Genomic DNA, 16768 nt, shown 5'->3' on the forward strand with positions numbered 1-16768 from the left:
TTCCTAATGCTGTGACCCTTTAATACAGTGCCTCATGGTGCGGTGGCCCCAACAATTAAATTATTCCTTGCTATTTCAGAACTACGATTTTGCTACTGTCATAAATTGCAATGTAAATATTTGATGTGCAGGATAGCTGATATGTGACACCTATGGAAGAAAGGGTTTGCCACTGACAGGGTGAGGAATACAGTTTTAGAGCAACATTTTATTTCAAATGAACTATACTTCTCACTAGGTACACATTGGGCTTTGTTCATTGGCTAATGATAGTGATACACCATGAGGATATTCTATACATTCATGAATGTATCATCTGTGATACCTATTTGGATCAGTAATGACCCTTTCATAAAATTCCCACTGGGAAGTGGCATTTTCTGTGAATCCACAATACCACATACCTCTCTGAAACAATCAAACTTCATTTAAACTGACATCATTGGAATATGTCTTGTTCTTTCCATGTTTATACAACACCATCTGAGTTATCACTTTCCTATCATCAAATATTCTAAAAGGTCTAAAATGCACTGACTACCAATATTATATTTAACACAATGAGATCATTGGAAACTTTCTAATTATACTGAGGCCTCCTGACTTATTCAAAATGTAATATCTAGTTAACTGAGCAAATCACGACCCATAAAAAAAGAATAATCAAGGGTCAGTTCAAACTGAATTCTGTGAGAGGAGCTAAAATTCAAAAGCATATATGATTTCTGTTACATGGTAAAAGATAAAACCTTTACTTATTAAAAAGTATGCTTAATTTTTTTATTCATTGTTTATTTCTTTTCTATTATTGAAAATAGAGTCTTCTCTCATACACTATATCCCAACCACTGCTTCTCATCCATCAGGTCCTTTTAGCTTCCTCCCCACAGCTCCCCTCTCCCTCAGATCCGCTTCCCCTCCATTTCCATTTAGAAATGAGCAGACAGACCTTCCAGATACAACAACCAAACATGACAAAACAGGATAAATTAAGACAATACAAAAAAATCTCATATCCAGGCTGGGGAAGCAAGTAAGAAGGATGAAAAAAACCCAAAAGCAAGCAAAAGAAATCTCTGATTGACGGTGTGTTGGTGAGATGGTTCAGTGGTTGAGATCACTTGTTCCTCTTACAGAGGACCCTGGTTTGGTTCTCAGAATTCATATGGTAGTTCACATCCATGCTTAACTCTAGTTTCAAAGGACCTGATGTCCTCTTCTGACCTACTAGGCATGCATATGGTATACATGCATACTTGAAAGCAAAATATTAAAATAAAACAAAATAAATACATCTAAACTTTTAAAAATACTTGAAAGTTTTCATCAAAAAGTGTTATGCTGAGACTTAGTATAAGTTCTTCATGTGCACTAACATCTCTTTGAGCCTCCAATTTCTTACCTAGTAAATGTCAATAATTGTATCTAAACCAGTAAATGATAATAAATACCCAAATAATACCTGCCTAGTTAAGGACTTCATAGCTTTCACACTCAGTAAACCTTGCCTGAGTATGATTGCATTCTCATCATATAGCAGAAAAATTAGCCACACTAATGAAGATGATCCTAAAAGCTATCCATATTGAAAACCACTTAGTATATGGTGTTCTAGTTCTGGTTGTATCACTATTAAATGATCAACACAACTTCAGAAAAAAAGTCCAGAAACCACCAGCTGTGGTGAATAAAGACATAAGAGTACTATCCAGGAGGAAAGATAAAAGTGATTGAAATTATGCTGCTTAAAATGGTTTTGATGAAAGATTTAATATTTGTCCCAAAATTATTTAGAATTCGTAAAACATAAAAAGCAACTGTCTGGTGTAATTTCCAATGGGAATATTAACTTCATCCAACGTGGAGTGTTTGAAGTTATACAGAGCATGAAAAATGCCTCTGAACTACACTAGAATAAACAACAAAGGAAACTGTCAGGTCACTGAAGGATGAGATCATTTGTCTTACATGTCTAAAATAAGGTAACATTAACTGCATTCACGTAGGGAGAAGTAAGTGCTTATGCGCCACCCCCACCCTGTGACTTAAGTAGCAAGAGGAGAGTCTGGGTAGATGCCTCAGTTTCTTCAGTTTGCGTCACTGCTTACCTGAGCTCTCATCCAGGCTTTCCTCCGAGACATGCTCATTCTGATGGACCCACTCCCCATTGCATTTGAAGAAGATCTGCATGGCAGGCCTTGCCTTGCACCTGAGTGCGATCGGGTTGCTCTTGATGATGTAGGCATCGTCAGGCTCCTCTATGAAATGAGGCAGCGTTCCAGGGGCAGATGGGATGGAGTCAGGAAGAACTTCGCCACTGTCGGCTCCTGGAAAATTGAAGAGGAGATCAGTGCCCAGCCTACAGCAAAGGCTCACACCGAGAATCACAATGAGCATTCCATACCAGTCCCCCTCCCTGATGCCCAATATTCTGAGTTGAAATACTGTCAATATGCACCATCCCAAGGTCTGCCCACGAGAGTATCTTCTAAAGGTTGGCATAGCCAAATGGAACTTCCAGTGGGACATGCCTTCACGTTGATGCAAAACTGAGAACATTAGTGTGAAAACCCAAGTTCAATTAGAATTTGAGCATCTGGGGATGGAACCAGGATAAGCAACCATGGGGCCAAATCTCTAATTCAGTCTGAGAAGTGGTTACCTCATATTCAAGGAGGATTTCAGGCTGTCTCAAACCTTGGGGAAAAGGTAGAGAATATCTGTGTTTTCCCAGCATCTGTGAATGAGTGTGGCAGTGGGACAAGAATGGAGAATCTGCATAGCCCCCCAGTATGGGTGGATAGGGATGGGGGCTACTAATTTCCCAAAGTTCCCAGACCTGCTTTCTTTACCTACAAAACTGCTGAATTATATAGCACTTTTTGGGAAAGTGTCAACTTACTACCTCTTTTTAAAAAATTGGACGGATTTCCTTTTCTGTCCCACCCCACTTCTCCATCATGGATTATATGTATTATATCACCAAGGCTGACTGGTAAGACAGGTCATCAAAATAATTCCTCACGTAGTTACAATGTATCTATTCAGACACCAAGTGGATATGACTCTCCGTGAACTTTAGAGAGGACTCGTGAAGTTCTAGGAAAAGGAAAAGCCACAGTAGAGACTGTTTTTTATATCTCATTGATACAGTTTGCATGCACATAAGAGGAAGCAGAACCAAGCAGGAGATGGTAGGAAGAGAAGACCTGACCTTTGAAGGGCAGTCCAGCAGAAGAATAAAGAAGGGAACCGTTTTAATACCCAAGGCAAGTCTTCCCTAGAGCATGCTGGTGGCCAAAGGGATCTTGAAAACTGACATGAGGACTTGGAAGAATACTCTCTCTCCTAAAACCCAACCCCCAAGAGTGCACCTAGCAATGGATGATCCCTGCACAGTCTAGCCTGGCCTTCCCATGTCATCTTGAACAGAGCTTCATATAATTATTCACACTTAAGTCAAAACTAAAACCATTAAGCACTATTTACACACACATACACACACACATATACACACACAGAGAGAGAGGGGGAGAGAGAGAGAGAGAGAGAGAGAGAGAGAGAGAGAGAGAGAGAGAGAGAGAGAGAGAGAGAGAGAGGAGCATGAAAAGGTACAGACAGGCCAGTACTTCAGGAATTATTATTATTATTACTATTATAATTATTATTATTATTTTATGTAAGGATGCAAACAGACTACTGTAAGCTATAAAAATGACTTCTCACCATGGGAACTCATAAGCAAGGTTTGCAACCAAGATAAATTAAGCATAATAATAGCTTGATTCTCCTAAACTGGACTGTTTTCTGCAAAATATATCAACCTAAGGTATGTATGAGGGTAGACTAAAATGGAGAGTTTAAGATACTATAAGCTTTGCACTGTGTTTGAAAAGGAAGAACTAATTCTATGTAAGTGATTGAGATTAAAAAAATAAACACTAGAAAACAAGTACTCAAAAAAGGCATAAACATTTTACTTCATGAAATCACAATAAAAATCACTGATTATATCTATTAGAGATACCACAGGTGGATACTTCCCAGAATAAAATATCTGTGTGTGTGTGTGTGTGTGTGTGTGTGTGTGTCTGAGATGTATTAAATTATATTTACAATGGTCTTCATAAAATAGATCATATATTAATTTACTTTATTACAGACTACTCATGCCAATTTCAATTTTCAATAAATACCAAGTCCCCGCAGGCTTTTGTAAATCCATACATTAGAGGAAATGACAAGGATATTAAAAGATTTTTATGGACATCAAATGCTTACACTCCCACAAGAGGCTTGAGCAGTATTCAAAGTAATTCATTGCTCATGAAAGGGTAATTGATAAGAATATATAGCTGTCCTCCACCTAGGATAGGAACATGAATGAATAGGCACAGAGATACATTCTTACTGATGCATTTCTGCCTGTTCACAATGTATGAATATTGGAAGGAACTACAAGGGGTGTAGCTGAATGTGTTACAAACTCTAAGCAAATATTGAGAACACATTTGTAAAATGTCAAAAACAAAGGCAGGAGATTATACAGTAAATCAAGTTTTAAATATGCAATACACAAAACAGAAAGATCTAAAAAGATTAGCTTTCCCTCCTTCCATTTTACTAGATGCCCTTTAGATAAAGAAAGAAGTTGAGCCTGCATCAGAGATAGGGGGCAGGGGCACCTGAAGAAGCCTGAGGGCGAACATTCTGGCTCTGCACAGATCTGCTTTAAGAATCAGGAGATCTTAGTGTTGAGAGGAGAGAGAACTGCAAGGTGGAATGTAATATTTAATCTCAGTTATTATTGAAGCAATGTTCAATTCATGCCCTACATAGAAAAAGAAAAAAAAAGCTAGGCTCCTTAAATACACAAAATAATAATTGATTTTATAACAGTAACAGAAGGTGAGAGATGGCAAGTATAGATCAGCCTATTTTTAGCATTTATCTGCATTTTTCAACAATTAAATGAAATAAACAACAGTGTAGTCTGAGTTACTCCCCTCCTCCCCTTGCTTTGTATAGAGAGGAGCTGGAAGTCTTCTCTGACCTTGCCGGGCTTTGAATGATTCCCACCCCTCTCCATGTCTTCATTACTTCATTTGACCAGGGTCAAGAACCTGCCATGTTCATTTCTTCCGCCATGTTTTGGTGCCCCAGCTGTCTGTTGGACTTCTCAGATCCAGAAGGCAAGCAAGGTATCTTTCTTGATACCTCCACTGATGCTCATCCTGATCAGCCCTACTGGAAGCTTGGGACAGAATTCTTCAGGGATAATCCTGGGATTCTTCAGGGAACAAAAGGAAAGAAAGGGGCGGGGAAGGTAGCTCAGTTGATAAGATACTTGCTATGCAAGCATGCGGATTTGAATTCAATGCCCAGAACCTACCTAAAAGTATCACACATTTGTAATTAACTTGGGAGGCAGCAATAGGCAGCTCTCTGGCTAGCTGGCCAGTGAGCTTCAGAGTCTTTACAGAGATCCTGTCTCAAGAAACAAGGTAGATTCTTGCTTAGAAATAAGGCACGCTTGACTAATGGCCTGTACATGCATGCACAAGCACAACGTACTCATATTCACACACACACACACACACACACACACACACACACACACACACACACTCTTTCACATTCCTGCATATGCCCTTACACATGAAAACACACAAAACAAGGAAAGAAGGAAATGATGAGAAACATGAAAGGAAGCAAGAATTATTTTAGGGTCTTAGAAGTTTATTGATTTCGTTCTGTGGGATGGCGGGGTAGGTCATTTCCTCTAGAAAGTAGGTCTACGGAAACTGAATCAATGTCTTTGTGCTTCAAAGCAAATCGACTTGCAATCTTGGCATGTCTTCTACCATATTGTGTGTGTGTGTTTCTGTGTGTGTGTGATACAGTGAGAGAGACAGAGACATAGACAGAGACAGAAAGATTTTAAGATCTTATGTGACAAATCCCGGCAATCAGTGACAGCCATCTGCTTTGCTCAACATTCTGATGACAATAAAGCGGGGAAGTCATGCTCCTCTGTTGACACGCTTGAATACTTGCTTGGCAAGCACACTAGCCTAACCAAAAAAACCACAAACAGAAACTTCTTGGATCCCTTTTAATTCCCTGATGAAAGCTTTGGTTCTTACCAGTCCTTGCCCCTTTGCTTCCTGTGGGCAAGGACCCAAGGAAAAACAAAGATAAAATACAGAGGTCTAAATAGACATGGCTGGCAGCTCCTCCAACACGAACCCAGAAACAGAAGATAGTCCTTTAAAAGCTCATGTTTTTCTATCTGTTCTGATCAGCTAAGAAACTTGGAAACTATGTGAAACAGAAAGCAAAACTGAGACCTGCCATTTACTGTGTGCTTATAGGTGATGGTGTGAACCTCTTCAGGGATGCAATCTTTCAGCCTTCATGACAGATCTCCCAGGTGAGATAGGATTACTCCAATTTGCATTCGCCAGAATGCTGAGCATGGCTGCCTTATCTGAGATCATTCAGCCTGAAAACTATGGACTCAGAATGTGAACGTAGGAATCAAACTCCAACCACAGTCCCATTTCAGTTAGGTCACCTATTGTCATTTATTGTGTGCCAGCCTTAGGGGGACTGTGAGCAACTCATAATCTGGAGGACAGGATAAACCAACATACATACATGGTGATCTCTGTCCCTCACCACGGCCATCAACTATGCCACTTTTTCTGTCAGTTGATCTAAGGGTAAAAGTCGGGACCACCACTGTGAGTACAGTTAAGAGAAGGTCATAAGAAAATAAGAATTCAAAATAACAGAATATAGCCAATTTGTGAGCCATTCTCACAACCCTAAACATAATGAAGTCAAGGGCTAGGGGTGCAGTGAAATGATTGAGCATAAACCCATCACAGGCAAAGCCCTGGGTTGCAATCCTACCCTTACATACATTTACACACATACAGACACACACACACACACACACACACACACACACACACACACACACACACACACACACCATCACCATGTAGTGTAAGAATAAGGAAAGGATTTCCAATGTATAACTTAGAAACAATTATTCCTTTTAAAGCAGAAACATTTAAGAGTCAAGTTCCAGTTAAGACATAAGGAGTATTTTTTAAAAGTCGGTGAACCTCAGCAAAGGGTGGGAGAAAGCCATTGTCATTCTATTAGTTTTAACCAAGTGAAACTGCTATTTGACCCTTTCCTTTGTTGTATCATTAATAATACTTGAGATATACTTAACTTAGTAGTGCTTGCCTAGAATATATGATGCATAAAGCCTGCATCTTGATCTCTGGTACGCTATAGACTATGTTGGCAAACATCTGTAACCCCAGCCAAGCAGAGGGAGACTTGGGAAGATCAGAAATTTAAAGCCATACTAGGCAAAAGAATGAGTTTATGGCCAGCCTGAGCTACATGGCAATCTATCTAAAATGAAGTAAGAGAATTAGACCCACATCAGTCCGCAGATGTCACAAACCAGGTCCACTGTTAAACCCTTGAACCACTGTTCATGAATTATAGGTCAAATAGAGCTTTGTGAGGTTGGAGAAATCCTAAACTGTGGTTATTACTTTTCCTGGAAAGGGCATTTCATTTAAATGTATTTCACATTTTCCTCTTCTATCCCCAGAGCATGCTTGTTGTTATACCATAGTGGCACAAGGTTCAAAGTGATACTAGCAACCATACCATCAAATGCACTTTAGGATGAAATCAGCTGATCATGTCTAGGTAACTGACGTTTCAAAGTCATCTGGCTGTGTTTTCTTATCCTCAAAAATGGATGACTAAACTGTGTTCTTTGGTGTCAAAATAAGATTATATAAGTAAGAAATATTATAAACAATTAAATGTGATGTAAATATTATGTGTCCCTTTTATCTCTTTAAAAAATATAAAATGTTACTTTTATGTGTATAGGTGGTTCATCAGCACATATGCATTACATGTGTCTTTGGTGCTGAAGAGACCCCCACAAAGAATGCTAACAGTATTATAGAGTTTGTATATTCCATTAATATTCCTTTCCAGATGGTTGTGAGTCACCATGTGGTTTCAGGGAACCAAACCCATATCACTCAGTGCACTCAACAACCAAGTCATCTCTCCAGCCCCATTTGTACCACTTTCATCATAAACATCAATATAAGAGGAAAGAGAATTAAAGTTATAATCCCTTTGACTTCAATTCTGAAATGCATGCTGATGTTTATGGTTTAAGTTTTAAGGATGCATTTTGCAAATAGTATTTCAGTTTTCATTGTAAATAGCATTCCACTTTTCATCTCAGAGTCCATATTAGATTACGGCTTATACATTTTATACCCTTGGCTACTTGTATGCATATATATATATATAAATGAAAATATTTTAAGTCAAGAATTCTGAAAACACACTAAAAATCATTTAATAAATACACAATATTGTAATGCACCAGGCTCTTGCAGGTCCTGCAAATTCTTATTAAGCACAAAGGATTTTTCTGTTGGTCAGATCCCAAAACTATTAGCTTCCCTAGGCAAACAAAAAATAAGATTTTTTTAAAATAAAATCAAGAACCCATTTTTCTGAAATATTCTCATGAAGTAAATACCTTAAAATGAACATTAAATTCTGTTCATGGTCTACAAGCACACTGGAGTTTGGCAATATATAAACCAATTCATAGAGCCACACTATGGAAACCAGGTTACATAGTCCAAAGACAACACAACAGGGCTGGGTTTTATCTATTGTTTATATAAATGTGACTTGTTTCCATATGGCTAATCAAAAAGCAATGAAGTATACTGATTTCTCCTATACCCCAATCCAAGATTCATTTTTCTAAAAGATCATTTATTTTTATTTCACATGTATAAGTAAGTATTTTTGGATGCGTGCAAATTATAAGTACACCATGTATGTGTCTGATGCTTTTGGAAGTCAGAAGAGGGCAACAGATTTTCTGGAACTGGAATTTCAAATAGTTCCAAACTGCCCCAAATATTCTCAAGAGCAGCAAATACTCTTTCTCTTGAGCCATCTCTCTAGCCACATATTGCTGTTTTTAACTTTTAGTTTTTTAATTCACACACCACTCTGCCCTCTTCCCAAGCTCTAATGAGAATGGAAATGATGGGAAGTAGTACATCTGTGTGGCTTCTTCATTGCAGCTAATCTCATATTCTGTCCGCCCAACATACTGTCACATTGAACAGATCGTCTCTGCAGCGTGCAAGGCGGTTGCATAGGCTTACCTTATGTTCAAAGAAAATGTAAAGGGTCATTTATTAGCTTCAAAAATAAAGATATTCAAGTTTTAATAAAGGTTATAAAGGTATATTGGCAGTTCATAATCAGCAAAATATCCCTTAATTTATTAAATAATATATTTCTTTACAAGACATTTATTAGGATGCCTATCAAGATCAAACAGTGGTTTAGGTTCTGAGAGTGCTAAAATGATGTAATAACTTTCTACAGTGATCTCATAGACATGGGTAGTGTATGAAAAAGAATAGCAGAACAACAAGAATGCTAACAGTATTATAGTTTGTATAGTCCATGAATTGAGGATGAAATAAATAAATCTGCCTTAACAAAATTTAAAAAAAAAATGTCAGATTAAGTGGTTTGAAAGAATCAACCCTTTAGATAAGCACACAGAAGAAAGCTGAGAGAATATACTAACTAGATACTATTCTCTCCAACAACAAATAATATCTCTTCATCTCTTTGAGAAGCTGACTAGGATTCAACTTCATCTGAAAATCTAATGGGACATGGGGATGTTTTTGCTTTTACAGTGTTAGTGTGTTGCATTTATAACTGCCAGTTTTTAATGGAGAGGCCATTTGTATTTATTGAAAAATGTTGTTTTAATATAACACTGAATGACAGAAAACCAAACAAATAGTGTATATATATATATATATATATATATATATATATATATATATATATATATGCATACACATACCGATCTTGGAAAATTACCTTTCAAAGAGAGCTGTGTGCTTTATGTGTAATGCACTAATACAGCAGGGACTTTCAATCTTATATTGACAAAAGAAACAATAGAGAGAAAGTTAAAGCGTGAGGAACAAATACTATATTCTTATTGAAATAAATCTGCTTCTATCAGAGGTCAGGTGACTAAGATTGTGACCATTGAGTCTCCAGGTTTGAAATTTCAATCCATGATGAATTGAATACAGCATAGTTCAATAGAATGTGTTGTGTGCCAATATAGACACAGACAAAATAATGTAGTCTATGTCATTAGACAGAACCTGGGACACCTATTTTATTATAGAAGCCATCTAAGCCTCAGGATTGAGGTTGCTTGTCAAAGACTTCTACTGTGCAAAGCCATTGCCAACTATCTCTACAAATATCTCACATACAGATTTCTGCATTTTAATAAACCAATCTCATGATGAGATGGTGCGAAGTATAACAGGTAATTGAGTTTTACCAAGGAAAATAATCATCTAAAACATTCTAGTAAAATCAAGTACAACTGAAAGTAGAGTAGTTAATATTTGATTCTATTGTTTGTACTAAAAATGATGCTTTACCACAAGATACTACATTACACAAGAGCAGTTTTCAGGATTATGTAGTCTTATTTATTTTGCTCCTCTCTTCATTCCTCATCAACTCTCCGGATTCTGTCTGGCAAGCATCTTTCAGACTTGGCATCAGCTCTTCACGCATGCCTCTTTTCTGTTCTTCCTGATCATCACCATCGCTGTCTTCCATTACGCTACTTATCGTAACTGTCACCTGCCATATTTTCTGTTGCCTTTCTGTTGATCCTCCCATAATCTGCACATGGCAGCATGAACTGTGCAGGGGTGTAATTTAAACACACTTCCCTTTCTCTAAATGCATTTTAGTTAACATTCTTGTTCTCCAACACAACTAACCAAGCCTTTCAGCATTGGCTTCTTACTGATTTCTCTTACAATAGGCCCAGAGATTCTCAAGTTCATGTTGAGTCAATCTACACTAAATGAAAATTATAGAGACTGTCTCAATTCTTCCAGAGATTTATGCATATATCACATCTACTCTATAGATATATTTCCTTCTGCCTAGAATATTAATGTTTTACTTTTGCTTAGTTCTCATTCATGTACTTCATGCTCAGCTTAGCTAATGCATTCTTATGTGACGCTCTACCCGACCTTCAGAAATTCTGCATTGGCTGCATCACTCTTATCATCTCCTCTGCTACACTTCATACTACTCTTTACTTATTCACGCACATCACTGCATCGTCCTCCAGGTTCCACAATAGGCTCCATGAAAGAGAAGCATGTGAGGATCACTTTCATTATGCACATCCCCACTGGGCAAACAACTCTGAGACTCAACACATGTTTATTGAATACATTTTAAAAATTATAAATATGCAAATAAATGAAAACATGAGGAAACCTTGAGACTATCATCATTGCAGAATAAGGTAGTAAAAACACGTACACACTGTTCACTTTATTTCCAAGAAGATGGTAAATCTCATAGACCACAACCTAATAACAATTCCAGTTTTTATTTCAATTCAATTCCAATTTCCATTCTCACTAGCTTTAAGCATCATCTTTTTGGACTATATATTAATTCATATGTAAAAGCAATAATAATCATTTAATGAACATCTTGACTACATGCTATATTAAAGAGTAAAAAACTAGCTATTATTATTTACTTTGTTTTGAATGTTGGAACATTCTAATTATTAAATGTTCAATTTTATATTGTTAAATAAATTATATCTGTATTACCTAAAAACAAGTGAAAACCTGACTTGGCACTTGACAGCAGGAAGACCTTCTATATTTTCTCCTGACCATTAATCTATTTGTTACTACATCTAAAAATAAAAAAGAAAATCTATGTTATAACATTATCACAATCAAGAGTTCAGGTGCTCTCTGTTACTACATTTTGAACAGATCACTAGCTCTAAGCAAAAAGAAGGCTCTGTACAAAGAACGCTATAAATCTTTTATAAAAGAAATCAATGTTTTTTATGGACATCTATGTTTTTGTTTTAAAGGTTCAGTGTCTGTGTCTGTCTAACATTTCTTAATGAGATGTCCTGTTTGGCACAACAAAGTCACTTCTGAGAAGTCACCTAAGATGTCTCTATGACAATGGAGGTCTGATGCTCATAAGAAATCCTTTAAATCCTTCGCTATTTTTCTGAAAACACAGACACATTTGAGCCCTATGGAATGTAGTCTTCCGTAAAAATTGACAACATTGCATGTCACTGGTGTCCCACAGTAAAAGCTACGTCCTGTTTGACAGTTATATGATTGTGATGGAGAACTTGTGCAACAGATGTACACCAACTGGAACTGATAGGAAAGAACGCTGTTTCTTCTTGCATCTTTTATCAAAATGCAGCTGGATTACAGGGGGAATGTGGGCTTTGGAATCGTACTAGCTGTGTGATTTTATGTAATGCCCAAAATTAACCCATAAGCCCCACTTAGTCAGGGATCAAATAACTTCCTGGAATGCTGGGAATTGTAGTTCTTGGAAAATAACAAGGCCTCGTCGGAAAGTAAGGTGACCTATAGGTCTACCTTTACAAACCTCTGTGACATGTGACTCAGAACCATTTCAGCTGGAAAATTCCAGAGAATGATCCTTACCAAAGTCTATCTCTTCATCAACATTCAACATTTAATATTTAATTAAACTTGCTTTAAATTTCAATCAAAATGGTGGAATTGGCTTTTCTCTAGCAAATCCCCAAATTAACGCTTGGGCAAGATTCCGAACCTACCTTGGCCTCTAAGTTCTTCTAGAGAAAGGGAATCATTTCTGCTGTAGACTACTGTGCACATTTTACACATGTAGCTAGGAAAGAATGCTGACATTACACACACTCATCTCTACTAGGAATTGTCATTAGCATATTAATCTTTAAAGACAAATGAGAGTTGGGTGAATGGTGAAGAACAGAATTCAGGTAAAGTTGGATCGTGTTTAGTACTGTTTTGTTTTTGTTTTGTGTGTGTGTGTGTGTGTGTGTGAAAGAAATTGCTAAAGCCCAGTCCACTAACGAGCAGGCTAGCATGTGGAAAAAAAATGCTACTTGTTGCTTAACAGGTAATATCTAAGCTGATAAGCCAATGAGTAATTCCAGGGCCCTGGATGCTCTCAGAAAAATTAAGGCTTCCTCCAGCTGTAATGTGTCCAGTAAATAGCTTCATGTACATCATATATAACTTGTATCATGTGAACATGACATTTGACTTATAGGGCATCCAAATAAAAAAGTTGTAAGAATAATAAAAACAAGAAGAATAAATCCTCCTACATACTCCAGCAGCTATGTATTGGCTAATCAGTTTAATTGCACTGGATAGAGGGCTGATACACACAGTGTCAGCAAGAAGAATGAAGGTAACACAGCACTCTAATAGAGTAGGTTTAATTGCATTATGTGATTTACTTATTTAGCTATCTCAGCACCCTTCCTCCATGTACAAATGAATATGAATCAGACAATCATGTGCATATTGCTGGGCCACTACAGTGTGCCATTTATCACCAGTAGGTTGATAGCCTGCAGGTTATCTCTAACTCATAGCAAGCACTTAATTTTGTTGTCATTCAGGGTCTGGGTCAGTAGATCAGTAATGACCTGTGCTACTACTGAACAGTTTTTGAAATTAAAAGAAACAGCCAGCACGAGTTGTTACTTTGAAAGAAGATATTAAACCATCAATCAAATGGGTCAATGTGCCCCAGGAGGAATGAAACCTTCACTAACATCTAGAGGTGACTTTCAGAACAAATGTGTGGTTAGGTTCAAGAGTCTCCAGATTTCCTTGTTAGGTTAAGTGTGGACATGTTAGGTAAGCAGGAAGGGAGAGAAAATAAAAAGGTGTTTATGTGTTTACACTAGTTTCTCTATAAGATTTGGTTTCATAGTGATTCAGTACTCTCCTGGTCAGATGAAGTTTTTGTGGTTATTCACAAGATCAAATTAGAGAAACAACAACTGTAAAAATCACAAGGCTGAGATGCCTTTCAGGTATCATTACCAAAAAAATGAGACTGAATACTTTGCAAATATGGTTCTACATAAATATTTATGCTTAGTTACTTTGAGTTTATTTTCAAATAATTGATAACTAGCTACCAAAGGGAAGAATTCCCTAGCTACCAGTGTCAAAATTTATGGTTGACTTGGAGGAAGAGTAGGGTTCAACATCAGAATCATAAATTAGAAATGAGTTACTTAGTCCTTACGTATAGAGACTGTAGCATGGCCGAACACACTAAGCACCACTATTTAGACAATACCCAAAATTTATAGTGTGCAATGGTACAACTGTGTACAATGGTGTTAGGATCTAGGTCATTAGCCATCCCTTTCTCAAGCTAAACCCTGGACATTGCCAAGACTGCAGAGAACTTCAGGAGCTAGACAACGCTAGATACTGAGTCCCTAGAAGGGCTAAAGGAGGGACTCAGTTGAGGGAGTCAAACACTATTTGATCAACCTCTTCTTGAAATGCTAGTAGTCATCTAAACAACACATAACCAGAAGTAGGGAAGATAACACTGACTCATTCTTGAAGTGAATTCAAAGTCTTGTGTCTCTGTTTACAATCATTCTTCTTTCTAGTTCCTTATGCCTATAGTTGTCCAGGCTACATGACAGCCACAGAGATAGAGGACCATCGCAGAGTGGGAAAATAACATTGGAATGCTATCTAACCATCTCACACACGTAATACAATTTCTGGGATGAAAAACAGGAGGAAACATTGAGGCTTAGACATTCTACTGTTTTCACAGTCCTAGTAAAGAAATGATTGGATAGGATGGACTGAACATTATATTTGAAAGTTCAATGTCTGAAATATGACTTCTGGTATCTGACCAGGTCAGGAGAGTGTCTATCTCAGCAATGGGGATGGAGTCCTTTGAGGAAGATGCAGAAGAGCTTCCTCTCAGTCTGTGCTTTCCTCCATGAGGGACACTTGTAGATGGCAATCTGTAAGGTAGCAGGCAGGACCTGTCAGTGAGCCTCTTGAACATCCTGCTTGCCAGAAGGTAGAATATAAATGTCAAGCTCACTAAGAAGATTGCAGTCACATTTTAGGAAAGAACTTCTGGAGGACAGTAATTTTCATCACCCAGAAAGAATCCAAAGGACAGTTATCCAACCTGTGTATCTGCCATAAAGCCCAAAAGCAGGCAATGGGGAGCTCTGGGGCACTTGGGGTAAGAAATAAGGGATCTCCCTAGCAGGAACAGTTTGGAACATAGTTGGGATAATGTAGGGAAGGCAGAAGGAATCAGCCTACAGTTTTGACTATGTAGTATATTAGAGTACAACTTACGAGCGGTTTTCTACCTCCGTTTATAGTTTTGATTTATTTGTATGGGAATTTTCTTCTGCATGCATATCACATGTGTGTCTAGTGCTCATGGAGGCTGGAAGAGGTATTAGACCCTTTCAAACTGGAGCAAGAGAAAACTGTGAGCCACATTATGGGCACTAAGAACCAAACACAGGTTCTCTAGAAAAGCAGCAGATACTATTAACCACTGAGCTATTGTGCCCATCCCAGTTTCTTTTCCTTTCAATAAATGTTTTTTTCCAGGTAAAACTCCAATACAGTGTAAAATCCAGTAAAAAATGGGATTAAAGCAGAAGCAAATGATAAACATGAATAAATATTCTGATGTGCTTTCATTCAAGAGAGGCAGAAAAAACATACAGTATATGGAAGAGAGGAAATGACGGGACAGCAGGTGACAGACATCAATATATAACACCACTGAAGCAAGTTCAGCAGTGATATGTGACATTTTAACTTGGGGGTGGTGGGAAACGTAGAGAGACCAGAATACTCACAGGAAACCATTGTAGATTGTTTTAATTAAGCCTCCTTTTTCAATTCTATTTTCTTAATACAAAATTTTCTTCATGCGAGAAAAACAATATTTTCTTTCCTAAATTTAAAATTCTGGTGGATGGTTCTTCAGAGAATAAAACATAAACACTATAAGAACAAAATATGTAGTCCTGGCCTCATGCTAATTCCAGCTAAAACAACAACTACCCTACTGGCAAGAAAAATCCACTGCTGTAGGGATCCATTTGGCTTTCGATGCATGCTTGTGTTGGGGAACCAAGAGAGATTGATGAGGTGGTTCTCTGGCGTATTATAAGTCCTGCATCCAAGGACTCAGGAGCCACTTTCTGAAGAATGTTCTGCTTTTCCTATGACTGCAGGATATACCACCAGCCTTAAAGATAAATGTGGACCCTGGGCTTGGTTGATGGTCTGGGTTTATTGTAAAGGGGACTAGGTTTTATTTTTTTGATTTTTGTTATTATTGTTTTGTTGTTGCTGTTATTTTGATTTTTGGGCTTCTGACTTGTTTGTGTGTTTTGCTTTTGTTTTTCTATTAGAGGGCAGAATACATCAGACTTCACTTAGATTAAGTACATGTCAGAGCATGTTGTCAACTGACAGCCATAGAGTTGAAGATAAAGCTTCTAGAACACAGTCAAACTTTCTCCTCGTGTTTTTGGAATCCATTCCGGTGCTGGGCCACTGTCATATCTCAGCAATTCACAAAAGCATGTAATGCTTAATGAACCAAATATGAGGATAATTATCCGAGTTATATTTGGGAAACCTGCAAAATAACAGACAGTGTTTGCAGACTCTATGAATACTCTAGGGCAGAGAGAAAAAAGAAAAGGAGACATTCTTTTTTTTTT

General features: G+C 37.6%; 1 protein-coding gene across 6 annotated transcripts in view; it reads right to left on the minus strand.

The window, feature by feature from the left end:
* Unc5d (unc-5 netrin receptor D) overlaps positions 1 to 16768 on the minus strand; it is a 534361-nt gene that overhangs the window by 225431 nt on the left and 292162 nt on the right. For all 6 annotated transcript variants that reach the window (XM_052162698.1, XM_052162699.1, XM_052162701.1 and 3 more), the window contains exon 2: positions 2109 to 2327. In XM_052162698.1, coding sequence (XP_052018658.1) covers positions 2109 to 2327 — 219 coding nt within the window. The remainder of the gene's footprint in view (positions 1 to 2108; positions 2328 to 16768) is intronic.

This window comes from Apodemus sylvaticus, chromosome 18 (assembly GCF_947179515.1).
Source record: "Apodemus sylvaticus chromosome 18, mApoSyl1.1, whole genome shotgun sequence".
Classification (NCBI taxonomy): domain Eukaryota; kingdom Metazoa; phylum Chordata; class Mammalia; order Rodentia; family Muridae; genus Apodemus; species Apodemus sylvaticus.